At 47.4% G+C, this 13,336-nt stretch overlaps 1 protein-coding gene across 5 annotated transcripts in view; it reads left to right on the top strand.

The window, feature by feature from the left end:
• The window catches only part of pde4a (phosphodiesterase 4A, cAMP-specific), an 86,077-nt gene that overhangs the window by 44,805 nt on the left and 27,936 nt on the right, over positions 1 to 13,336 (top strand). The window contains exons 1-6 of one of the 5 annotated variants that reach the window (XM_010900064.3): positions 511 to 605; positions 1,040 to 1,243; positions 1,846 to 1,882; positions 2,057 to 2,127; positions 3,107 to 3,156; positions 3,610 to 3,722. In XM_010900064.3, the coding sequence (XP_010898366.2) occupies positions 547 to 605; positions 1,040 to 1,243; positions 1,846 to 1,882; positions 2,057 to 2,127; positions 3,107 to 3,156; positions 3,610 to 3,722 (534 nt within the window). In that variant the 5' untranslated portion in view covers positions 511 to 546. Of the gene's footprint in view, positions 1 to 510; positions 606 to 1,039; positions 1,244 to 1,845; positions 1,883 to 2,056; positions 2,128 to 3,106; positions 3,157 to 3,609; positions 3,723 to 10,805; positions 12,501 to 13,336 lie in introns of those variants that run through there. The other 4 variants (XM_010900063.3, XM_010900065.3, XM_020051199.2 and 1 more) reach the window with 4 other exon arrangements.

Here is a 13,336-nt window from a genome sequence, read left to right as displayed (position 1 = left end):
CCTCACCCTCCGCCACCTCCACCCTGACTCCCGCCTCACCCTCCCCCACCTCCACCCTGACTCCCGCCTCAGCCTCCGCCACCTCCACCCGGACTCCCGCCTCACCCTCCGCCACCTCCACCCTGACTCCCGCCTCACCCTCCGCCACCTCCACCCTGACTCCCGCCTCACCCTCCGCCACCTCCACCCTGACTCCCGCCTCAGCCTCCGCCACCTCCACCCGGACTCCCTCCTCACCCTCCGCCACCTCCACCCTGACTCCCGCCTCACCCTCCGCCACCTCCACCCTGACTCCCGCCTCAGCCTCCGCCACCTCTACCCTGACTCCCGCCTCAGCCTCCGCCGCCTCCACCACCTCCACCCTGACTCCCGCCTCACCCTCCGCCACCTCCACCCTGACTCCCGCCTCACCCTCCGCCACCTCCACCCTGACTCCCGCCTCACCCTCCGCCACCTCCACCCTGACTCCCGCCTCAGCCTCCGCCACCTCCACCATAGTCATGTGACCATTCTCGAGGACACTGGAATTCAGCGTTTTTCCGCCCTATGAAGCTCAACCACAGTACTGAGCGGCGACGCTCGTCTCACTCTCATATTCCTTTCAGGTACTTGTGGTGTTCAGGAATGTTATCATGCCCTGGGAAGGGTGTGCTTGTGAGGGTATAGGTGTGTGTGTGTGTGTGTGCGTGTGCCTGCGTGCTTGTGTGTGTGTGTGATTAGCTCCACCATTATCTTCTCTATGATAGGCTATTCATTTGTATATAAACTCACAGGGTAGAAATATGGTTAATTGTTAAGAAAAAGCGAAGCACTTCGTTTTTGTGTACACTTTAGCTAAGCCCTCACTAAGCTTGTGTTTAGCTGGATCTATCCAAGATAAGTCTGGTTGTGTGGCTGTCTGTAATGCTAGGTTGATATCGGATCTTGGGCTTTCTGCAGATCAGCTGTCCTTGGCTGAACTATTGCTGATGCATCTGTCCGTCTCTCCTTGCGGCTCCCAATGGTGACCAGTAATTGAAATTTGGTCTCTATGTTTCAGTTTCGACTCGGAGAATGGTCCGTCCCCCTGCCGCAGCCCCATGGATTCGCAGGCGAGTCCCGGCCTGGTGCTGCACCCATCCTTACAAACAGATGGGTGCAGGAGTCGTGGGGAGCGCCGCGAGTCATTCCTCTATCGCTCCGATTCCGACTACGACATGTCCCCCAAGACCATGTCGCGCAACTCCTCCATTAACAGTGAGGGGTGAGTATGCAAATTGGTTTGACCTTTTTGGAACAACTCCATTGTTTCCGCTGGCCTATCCAACGGTCAGTTACTCCCAGCTTGAAAGAAACCAAATGCTATTTCAAACAGATTTTGGCAAGTATGTACACCTTAACGCCCATCGCATGCCAGGAAGTCTGCCATAGCTAAAACATATGGTTAAAACCACTCCGAAATATAGTGGTTTATTCCAGACTGTATGGATTGTTGCAGCACTGTACATTACTCAATGTACAATCACAATCAACTAACTCTGCATTTACAGGGATTATGATTATGGCAGTATGCTAATGAAATCAGAAAAGAAATGTTTTTCTTCAAAATGGTTTAATACGGTACATCTTGGTCTGCCTCCCTTTCTGAAAGGTCTCATTTAGTCAGTAAATGCCAGAAGCATTTTTTGTTTGGATTCAGACGTCTCAATGTAAACCGTGGTGCACAAAAATGTCCGCCCATCCAGTGACTGATAATATAAACTGAAACAGAGTTTACACTTCAACCATGAATCTCCATCTATGCTGCTTACTTTACTGTACATCTCCTGCCTCTCTTTAATTTAATCTTTCTCTCTCTTTCTAAAGGCATGCAGAAGATCTCATAGTCACCCCTTTTGCTCAGGTAGGCACCAGTTCTGCATGCCAAAAGACGTGAAATTGCAGCAAACAACTTTGAAAGTGGCTAAATCGAGTATGTTGTGAATTTGTTCCGCTCCCCTCTCTGCCCCTTCTCCCCCGCGGCTCCAACCACGCTCTGTCCGATGGCCTTCCACTGGCCTTCCACCCAACCCCTCAGGTGTTGGCCAGTCTACGAACTGTAAGAAGCAACTTCACCATCCTCGCCAATGTCACGACACCCACTAACAAGTCAGTAGCATTCTGTCAGCCACGTTACCCTTTCACTCTTCAGCGTGCCTTGGTTGCATCTCGTTTCTCGCTCTGTGACCAGAACCATGCCTTCCTACTGTCTGAGTTGGGATTCTGCTGTCATTCTCTTTATTTCTCCTGGACTGTGTTCTCATTGTTTTAGTAAATATTGAATTTCTTCCAGTTATTCTGTCACATCATTGTGTCTTATTAGCCGGCTGTAATGTGGTCATCCTCTCATGACATTGTGTTTGTATTATGTTCTGCGGAGAACAACCTGTTCCCAATTGAAGTCCTTGACTGCCTGACTGACTGCCTGCCTGCCTGCCTGCCTACCTGGCTGACTGACCACTTGCCTGCCTGACTGACTGACTGACTGGGTGTTCAGAAGGGCAGAAGTGTTCAATAATGCTACATCTACCCTCTTTTATAATGGAAGAGACAGGCAGAACATTTTAGCAGTACATCAATATGAGAAGTAACAATGCACCATGGAATTATCTGGAGCCATAATTAGTGTGCGCGATGCCCTCTGCTCAGAATCATCATTCACTACATAGCAAAGTTGAACCACTAAAGCTATGTAGACAGAAGGAGATATAGCTGAGAGAACTGAGATTACAGACAATGATAATTATAAGATTGGCTAAAATAATTATTTTGTAGGGCTGCAATAAGCAGATCTATTCAAATAGTTTACCATTCTTCAAATGTTTATGTGGTCCATAATACAGAAGAAATGAAGTAAGGATTCATATATTCTTCTAGAGTTACTTCTAGTGTTTTTAATAGTGTTGTGTTGGTGATCTAAATCAGTGGTTCTCAACTCCTAAAGTGCAGCTGGTTTTCAGGGATACCCCAGAGTTGAGAACCTTTGCATGAAAGTACATGATTTCTCCCAATTTCGGCAGTGTCATCAGAGTCCACAAGAGAGCGCCCAGCAGCTTTCTTTGTAATGCAATAATCTATTTGTCCACAGGAGGTCACCAGTGACAAGCCAACCCACTGTTCCCCAGGCAACACTTTCTGGTAGGTTTCCTGTTAATTAAAACAAGTCACCTTTGATTGGGAAAACTCTCCCACACAACACCATTTTGGTACTGTGCACTCAAACTCCCCAAGGATCGTATAATATTTTACAATTTTAATAAGATAATATAAAGGATGGGCTGCATTTAATTATTTGTTCCCGAAAACAATTCGAACCTAACTATTTCAATAAATGAAAACTGTAACAATTGGTCTAGTTCTAGGGAACACAGAAGCAGGGCTTGAGAAACTATTTTCTAAACAAATGTATAAATCATTCACATCCTTTTAGTCTCTTTAGAATATATGTATGACAAGATACATTTTCCTTAATGGTGTCCATTATGTTGTGATTTATGACACAACATATTATATATCAACACTGGGATAAATTCATCCTGTAATAATAATGACATATACTACAGTACTTTAAAACCATCTTCTCCTGTGCAGATGAGACATACCAGCAGATGGCCAGGGAGACTCTGGATGAGTTAGACTGGTGTCTAGACCAGCTGGAGACCATCCAGACTTATCGCAGCGTTGGTGACATGGCCTCCAACAAGGTACAACCACCACCTCCTACCACAGTGATTTTCACTCCTCTCCTGGGAAGGTACAACCGCCACCTCCTACCACAGTGATTTTCACTCCTCTCCTGGGAAGGTACAACCGCCACCTCCTACCACAGTGATTTTCACTCCTCTCCTGGGAAGGTACAACCGCCACCTCCTACCACAGTGATTTACACTCCTCTCCTGGGAAGGTACAACCACCACCTCCTACCTCAGTGATTTACACTCCTCTGGGAAGCCCTAGCCATGTGCAGTTGTGGCCAAAACTATTGACACTCCTCCTTTTTCATCAGATAATTCACAAATGTCTCTAAAGCCTAGCTTTTAATTTACTTTAATTAATTAAAAAATAATGTAATACATTTTTATATCCACTACTAACTTTACAGAACCTTAAATTTTTTGATATCCAGAACCTAGTATATAGTTTTAAATAAGAAGATGGCATTCACAAAATGATTGACTCCGGTCACAGTGTGTTAAGAAGGAGACCAGGCGCAGGATGAACGGGAGTTTACTAAAGCAGACTGTGCGTACGACATAGAGCATACAAAACACTGAAAGGGCGTCAGGCCAGTACAAAACAAACAGCGAAATACATGAAACACACACTGACATAAACAAGGCAATACTCCACGTAGACACCAACAAACACATGAGTCGTTATTGGCTGTGGTGATGAGAATCAGGTGGGCATAATGGTGGCGAGTCCAGGGTGTGTATTTGAATGGATTGCTGTCAGCCAGAAGAATCGAGGGTGGCAGCTAATAGGCCTGCGACAGGGAGCGACATAGTCAGGAGGGAGGCGCAAAGTGAGACCCCCCCACCCCCAGCTCCATCGGGGTGAAGACGCCAACATCGCGACCGGCCACGAGGAGGAGGCGGAGCAGGCTTGTTGGGGTGACGGCGGTGGAACTTGAGTCGACAGTAGTCTGGGCAAAGCCCAAAAGCCTCTGCAACGCCTTGACCGTGGTAGGAATGGGCCAGTCGTGCACAGCCTCAATGTGGGGTCCCTTCATCTCCACCCCGGAAAAAGTAATATGGAAGCCTAAAAAGGAGCTGGAAGAACAAATACTTTAATGTATAATTTATGCTCCAACAGCCTTCCAAGCACTCTGCCAACCAAGGTGACATGCTGCGTCCGCGTTGGCAGACTAAACCAATATGTTGTCGATGTAAACCAGCAGCCCAGCATTGTCCCTGTTGTTCACTATGGCCTGGAACACTGATGGAGCACCCATCAACCCAAATGGCATAACAAGGTCGTCGCAATGGCCGGATGTTGTGGAGAAGGCTGCCTTCCACTCGTCCCCCTCCCTGATACGCACCGAAGTATACGTGCTCCTGAGGTCTAACTTTGTGAAGGAGCGCGCCCTGTGCAGCTGCTCGCTGACTACCAAGATGATGGGAGTGGATACCTTATGGTGGCTCAGTAGTCCAAACAGGGGCGCAGATCTCTGTCCTCCTTCACAAAAAAGAAACTTGAGGAGGCACGCGAAGTAGTGGGAAGGCTGAAGCCCTGCTGTAGTGTCAAGGTGACGTAGGTGTTCATAGCCTAGGTCTTGGCGTAGGAGAGGGGGTAGATGTGGCATCTGGGAAGTTGCGCGGCTCTCCTCAGGTCTGTTGTGCGGTCACTGGGCCAATGAGGGGGCAGCCGTGTTGCCTGGGTTTTGGAGAAGACGCGCGCGCTAGGTCCTGGAATTCCTTCATGATGGCGACGTGGGCGTTACTGGCGGTGCTCTCCACTGATGTGGCGAGGACGGCCAAAACATGACTATGGGAAGAGGACAGAACAGGAGAGGAGAGGCCTACCTGGGTGGCCGTAGGGCTCCCTGATGGGCCTGACGTAGGTGGCAGTAGACGGGATAATGCTCGTCGGCCAGTAGACGTCCACCTCGTCAGACCTCTCATTTCTCTGGGACCAGGGTGGACGCTGCTCCGCCAGGGTAGAAACCGAATCACCCTGATCCCAGATGGCAGTCGCCCACTCACACGTCCCGACCAGTGAGGCACGAGTACATGGCCATGTTCTTCTCTGAGTCCGATTTGTCACGACACTGGAGGGACAGGTAGATGTCCACCTGTAGTGGAATGGATTGCTCACAACTGGAAGAATGGACGATGGCAGCCAATAGGCCAGCGACAGGGAGTGGCGTGGGCGGGATTCCCCGAGGGAGGCGTGACCACAAGAGGCACCGTGGCAACACTCACTCTTGACTCAGTAATTGGTTGAACAGCCTTTTGCCAAAAAAAGAACTGCAATCAAGTGCTTCCTACAGCCAGTCTTTCTACACTGTTCTATCAGTTCGGCCCACTTTCATGCACCAACTGCTCCTCTTCTCCCAGAATTGAAGGGTGGCTTCCAACTGCTGTTATTCTCCCAACCACGGGTTTTCAATAGGATTTACGTCTGGACTCATTGCCTGCCACTTTAGAAGAGTCCAAAAGTTTGTCTGGAACCATTCCTGGGTGCTTTCTTAAGTTTGTTTGTGGTCACTGGAAAACCATGTGACCTTTGACGGAGACCCAGCTTTCTGACACTGGGTTCAATATTGCGCTCCAAAATGCCTTGGCAATCACACATTGACCAAAGCAACCCCTACATCAATGAACGTCCTCTGTGTTTGACTGTGGGGACAATTGAGAATTGTTTTTAAATTTAGCATGAAAATATAATATATTTATTTATTTAAAATAGGTTTTACCCTCATTGATCATTTTCCCTAAGCGTACTGTGCTTTACCTTACCATTATGGATAAGCTTGTGCATGTCCTAGAGCAAAACTGAAACCATCTCATTGTTCCAGATACTATGCTGAATATAGAACACATTTTTATTATTCTTTAGCTTCAGCTGCAATTTATTTGTAAGAGCACCCAATGAGTGTGATTTAACACTAACTCCTTAGCTTACCTTTCGGTCGATAGAATTGCTTGTGGGTGTCTTACAGCAAATCTAATCAGATCTACTATTTGAATGGGGTTACTTATGAATTTGTAACTCCAACCATTTGGTAATGGCGATTGTCTATGTGACAAGAGAATTGTCACTTACAACTCCTGTTTCAGCTAAATCTATGCTCTGTGTGATGGCAATGACCAGCATGTTTCCCTGGCTCTCCCGTTTCGATTGATGTATCTCATGTATTTGATACACTGCCGATTTTGCTGGTTTTCCCACTTACAAAGCATGTAGAAGTCTGTAAGTTTTATCATAGGCACTCTTCAACTGTGAGTGACGGAATCTAAAACAAAAATCCAGAAAATCACATTGTATGATTTTTAAGTAATTAATTTGCATTTTATTGCATGACATAGGTATTTGATGCATCAGAAAAGCAGAACTCAATATTTGGTACAGAAACCTTTGTTTGAAAATACAGAGATCATACGTTTCCTGTAGTCCTTGACCAGGTTTTTGGCCCACTCCTCCATACAGACCTTCTCCAGATCCTTCAAGTTTTGGGGCTGTCGCTGTGCAATATGGACTCCCTCCAAAGATGTTTTATTGGGTTCAGGTCTGGAGACTGGCTAGGCCACTCCAGGACCTTGAGATGCTTCTTACGGAGCCACTCCTTAGTTGCCCTGGCTGTGTTTCGGGTCGTTGTCATGCTGGAAGACCCAGCCACGATCCATCTTCAATGCTCTTACTGAGAGAAGGAGGTTGTTGGCCAAGATCTCGCGATACATGGCTCCATCCATCCTCCCCTCAATACAGTGCAGTCGTCCTGTCCCCTTTGCAGAAAAGCATCCCCAAAAGAATGATGTCTCCACCTCCATGCTTCACGGTTGGGATGGTGTTCTTGGGGTTGTACTCATTCTTCTTCTTCCTCCAAACATGGCGAGTGGAGTTTAGACCAAAAGGCTCTATTTTTGTCTCATCAGACCACATGACCTTCTCCCATTCCTCCTCTGGGTCATCCAGATGGTCATTGGCAAACTTCAGACGGGCTTGGACATGCGCTGGCTTGAGCAGGGGGACCCTGCGTGCGCTGCAGAATCTTAATCCATGACGGCGTAGTGTGTTACTAATGATTTTCTTTGAGACTGTGGTCCCAGCTCTCTTCAGGTCATTGACCAGGTCCTGCCGTGTAGTTCTGGGCTGATCCCTCACCTTCCTCATGATCATGATCATTAATGAGATCTTGCATGGAGCCCCAGACCGAGGGAGATTGACCATCATCTTGAACCTCTTCCATTTTCGAATAATTGCACCAACAGTTGTTGCCTTCTCACCAAGCTGCTTGCCTATTGTCCTGTAGCCCATCCCAGCCTTGTGCAGGTCTACAATTTTATCCCTGATGTCCTTACACAGCTCTCTGGTCTTGGCCATTGTGGAGAGGTTGGAGTATGTTTGATTGAGTGTGTGGACAGGTGTCTTTTATACATGTAACAAGTTCAAACAGGTGCAGTTAATACAGGCAATGAGTGGAGAACAGGAGGTCTTCTTAAAGAAAAACTAACAGGTCTGTGAGAGCCGGAATTCTTACTGGTTGGTAGGTGATCAAATACTTATGTCATGCAATAAAATGCTAATTCATTATTTAAAAATCATACAATGTGATTTTCTGGATTTTTGTTTTAGATTCTTTTGAAGTGTACCTATGATAAAAATTACAGACCTCTACAAGCTTTGTAAGTAGGAAAACCTGCAAAATCGGCAGTGTATCAAATACTTGTTCTCCCCACTGTACACAAGCATTCAGACCCTTTGCCAAGACATCCAAATTGAGTTCAGATGCATCCTGTGTATTTTGAACATCCTTGGGATGACTCTTGAGCCCATCTGTGGCAAAATCTAACTCCTTGGACATGATTTATGAAGGCAGAAAACAGTCTGTATAAGTTCCCACACTTCACAGTGCATATCAGAGCAAAAACCAATCTAAGACGTCCAAGGAATTTGCAGTAGAACTCTGCAATAGAACTGTGTTCAGTCATAGATTGGGGTTAGGTTATTGAATGTTACAGTACCAGGAGCAAAATGGTCTTCATCATCATCAGTGAAATGGAAGTTTGGAACCACCAGCCAAACAAAGGAACCAGCAGGAAGGGCCTTGGTCAAGGAAGAACCCAATGGCCACTCAAAAAGAGCTTCAGAGTGTCTCTACAAAGACGTTAGAAACTGCCAGAAGGACAACCATCTCTGCCGCACTAAATCAATCAGGCCTTTATAGTAGAGAGGCTTGACAGAAGCCACTTCTGAGTACAAAGTGTATGGCATGTGGTCTGAAAGTCCCTGAGAGCATGAGGAAAATTATTATCTGGTCTGATGAGACAAAAATCTAACTATTATGCCTGAATGCTGAATCTGGCAAAAACAAGGAGCTGCTCATTTCCTAGCTAAAACCATCCCAACAGTGAAGCGTGGGAGAATCATGACCGGGAGAAAGGTGAGGATTGAGGGAAGAATGAACCAAGCAAAATACAGAGAGGACCTTGAAAAAAACCTGAACCAAAGGTCACAAGGCCTCATACTGGGGTGAAGATTTACTTTCATAGCAACAATGACCACAAGCACACAGCTGAGACAACACTGGGCGGTCTTTAGGACCAGTCTGTGAATGTCCTTGAGAAAGTTTGGACATTAGCCCCATTAAACATCAGTGTGGAGACCTGAAGATCACAGTTCACCAACGCCCCCCATCAAATCTGATTAAGTTTGAGAGGATCTACAATGAATAATGAGAGAAACTGCCCGAATACAGGGGGGCAAGGCTGGTAGAGGCATACCCAGGAAAACTGTGATCACTGCCAAAGGTGCTTCTACAAAGTACTGAATAAAGGGTCTGAATAATTAATGTATGTATGTGAGATATTATTGACATACATTTTTAAAAGCATCTTGTCACTGTCATTATGAGGTATGTTAGTAATGTAAATTGAAGGCTGAAAAAAATATTTAATCAGTAATACAGTGGCTCTCAAATTGTCTTCACCCCTTTTTGGGGCTAAGTGACATGTTTTTTCATTTCAGTTTCGGGAAATTATTTAAAGAACAATAAATGCATAATAAAAGAGCTGTGCAACCAATTGTCTTTAGAATTCACATAACTAGTTGAATTGAGTCTGTGTGTAATCAAGCAATTAAAAACAAACCTAAACCAGCACTAACACAACACCGCCACTACTCCTAATCTAAAGCTTTACCAAAACAAACCTACACCACCACTACCATACACCATTACCAAAACAAACCTATACCACCACTGCCATACACCATTACCAAAACAAACCTACACCACCACTACCATACACCATTACCAAAACAAACCTACACCACCACAACCCTACACCACCACTACCCTAAATATCTACTACCACGACCCTACACCGCCAGTACCACTACTATACCCTATCACTACCACATCCACTACCCTACCCCTACAACACAACTACCACTAACCACTACACAACTACCACTAACCACTACACAACTACCACTAACCACTACACAACTGCCACTAGGAGTTATTCCCAGTGATGTTTCAGATGTTGACCTTTTGATATTGATGGCATTGCATGAATGTTGCTCAGATCTTTTATTTTAAATTGATTTAGTGTTCAGACTGTATCTTTGTAAATGCTTTGTGTTTGTGCGCATGACTGCAATGGGCTGCAGCAAGATGCTCCTCTTTGAATTTAGGATGGAGAGAAAGTAGGGAGGAGAAGCAGAGGGGGAGGGTCTGTGGGTGGGAATGGAGGACATAGAGCAGAGGGGGGACAGGTCCTGATGCTGATGTATCTGCTTTAACCTTGGTTGCTAACGAACAGCAGCAGGCTCTGCCTTTCCCTTTTACTTATTGGCTTACCACTCTGACCATGAGGCTAGTCGCTTGTCTAGCCACCAATGAAAATGAAGCAAGGTTTCTTCAACCGAGTTCTGTCTTAAAGAAACAGTGTCTTATTATTTTTTTTCCGAATCACTCCACAGGAGAAATTTATAATGTTACAGCTGTTTTAGAACATAAAAGATGGCTGCTTGTATTTGTGTGTGTCTTGCTTGTTTATGAGAGACAGAAAGGGGGCAATATAGAGACCGATAGAGTGAGAGAGGGAGAGAGCCTGTGTGTGTGTGTGTGTGTGTGTGTGCGTATCGGTAAAGATGTTGATGCATACATATTGTATTTGTACACGCGTGTGTGAATCAAATGCAAGTGAGTGTCAGAGAAGAACAGATGAAGCTGGGGGAGAACCGGGCAACATAAAGACCCACACACATACAAAATCACACTTCCGACAGCAATACATACTGTCTGCAGCACATGCGCGTTCAGGCTATGCACATGCACGCACGCGCACACACACACACACACACACACACACATACATACACGCTCTCCCGGACACACACATACACGTTACCACACTGGCTGATTAGCTTGCAAGGGCTGTGTATAGCATCCAGGGAGACGGCGTAACGAGGCAGCAGCGCTTCGCTACAGAGGAGAAAGGTGGAAGGAAGTACGAAGAGCCCAAAGCATTTGGATTATCCTCAACTTCAGGCATCGTTTAACCAGCCCCGGGGAGCCGCGTTGGAGGGACCGGGATACTGCGGGGGGAAGCGCGCACGCGTGCCTGCGTGTGTGTGTGTGGATCATCGCTGAGGCACCAGGAGGACAACTGGGCCTGGCCCCTGAATCCGCTGCACCGTGGGGGAGGGGCGCTGTGCAGAGCAGACGCAACGCGCGTTAGGAAGACGAGGAGAGAGCCTGTTTTTCCCAGACCAAGAGCTCTACTGTGATTCAGCAACCTGACCAACAACCGTCTGCTTGCTACAGCCCAGGCCAGCCTGCTCCACTCTCTCTTCTCTCTCTGCATCCTTCTTCTTTCTCTTTCCGTCGGCGTTACTTTCAGAGACGGTCCTCTTGTCTCCGGTTATCATCCCTCCCCTGTCGTCATAATCTTTATCCTTCCATCCTTCAAAAACATCTTAGTCCTCTTTTATCTCCCTCTGTCTTGTCTGACTGTCTGTCTGCCTCTTTCCTTCTCCTTCCCCGTTGACTCTGTGTCTCTCGGACGGTCCCTTCATTCTTTACCTCCATCTCCCCTCCTCCTCCTCTCTCCCCCTCTACCCGCCCGGCTGTCCGATTTGGGTCAGTTCTGCTCACCAGCTGGGATGAGATGTAGTCCCTGGAGCTTGGGGATCCAGGGGGGCTCTCGGCCTGCCATTTCAGGGCACCCTTGCCCGTGGACCTTCCTCACGCTGGGGCCCATCTTTGGACTCACTGGGTGGGGGGCCTGCTTCCAGGAGAGCTGCATGTAGGGACAGACTGTGAGCGCCAGCGGACCCTGCCCCTCCACCCTCCACCCCCCCCCACCGTCGCCGGGGGGGCAGCTGTCGCTCTGGAGTGTCCCGGCCTGTCCGGCTGCGGCCTTCACGCTGCCCACACACTGACGGCGACTCCTCCCTCATGCTGCTGGGACACCTGCAGCGCTCCCAGCCCGCTCCACTACCGCGCCTCCTGTTTGGGCAGGCGCCCCACGCCCCCCGTCGCCCTCAGCATGGGTGTGGTGGAGGCCATTGACCCCGCTTCGCCGTCCCCCTGCACCTCGCCCGTGCCAGGGGGCTACCGCATGCCCCGCTCTTCCGCCAGCTACAGCCAGCTGCAGGGGAGGGGAGTAGGGTCAGACCTGGAGCTGGACCTTGGAGCAGCCGCCGCTGGGGTTCTAGAAGGGTCTGGGACGGCGGCGGGGCACAGGACCCCTCTGGTGGACCTGTTCTGTGAGACCTGCACCAGACCCTGGCTCATCGGATGGTGGGACCAGGTAGGACTAGAAGGGCTTGAATGAGATGGGAAGGGAACCAGGACAAACTTGACATGCGGCCATCTTGGAAAGCTGCTCTGCCGGTTTCATTTAGTATTTGTTATTTTGTTGAACTATTGAAGTTCCACGTAGAGCAGGTCAGTTCTGTTGATTGCAGAGACCAGGTCGGACAGGGAGAGAGATGACCTAAATACTGTCTTAGCAGAGCTGCCTATGTCCTTGTGGATGGCAGACATAACAGTGTGTATGTTGGCTAACAGTGTGTTTGTATTTTCTCTTAGCGATTCATATGCATTATTTAAGCATGTGTGTACTGAGTTTTGGAGTTGATTAAACCTGACCTCTAGCCTGATAAATGTTGTTTTGATTCTCTGATATTGGGTGCAGTAATACTAAAATGCAGTAAACCTCTACCTTAAGCTCATCAAATCAAACCTTTCACCTGATTTCTCTATTCACACGACAGACCTAATCTCAAAAAGCTGTCTTACATCCCTATTTTGAACTTTGTTGTTGTAACAGTGTAATAAACACAAATCAATACAGATACATTCCAAGGAGCATAGTGGGGTTTCATTTAGAAGTGGATGTGAGGTAAGACATGAAATAGTTCTGTTTCTCTGCGGCAGTTAGCATGTTCTGTCTCTCTCCCTCCTTGACACACACACACACACACCCACTAACAAAGACTGACCCCAATAAATCTTCAGTGTTGATCACCCGGCATTTTCCTGCGATCTTAGACAATGTACGAGCAGTTGAATCTTCTTTACATTAGAGAGGCTCAGAAATTATGGGACATATGGACACAGTGGTGATTTTGTAGTTTGCAGTGT

The sequence above is a fragment of the Esox lucius genome, chromosome 11 (assembly GCF_011004845.1).
Source record: "Esox lucius isolate fEsoLuc1 chromosome 11, fEsoLuc1.pri, whole genome shotgun sequence".
Classification (NCBI taxonomy): Eukaryota; Metazoa; Chordata; class Actinopteri; order Esociformes; family Esocidae; genus Esox; species Esox lucius.
This window is presented reverse-complemented; position numbering and strand designations above follow the sequence as displayed.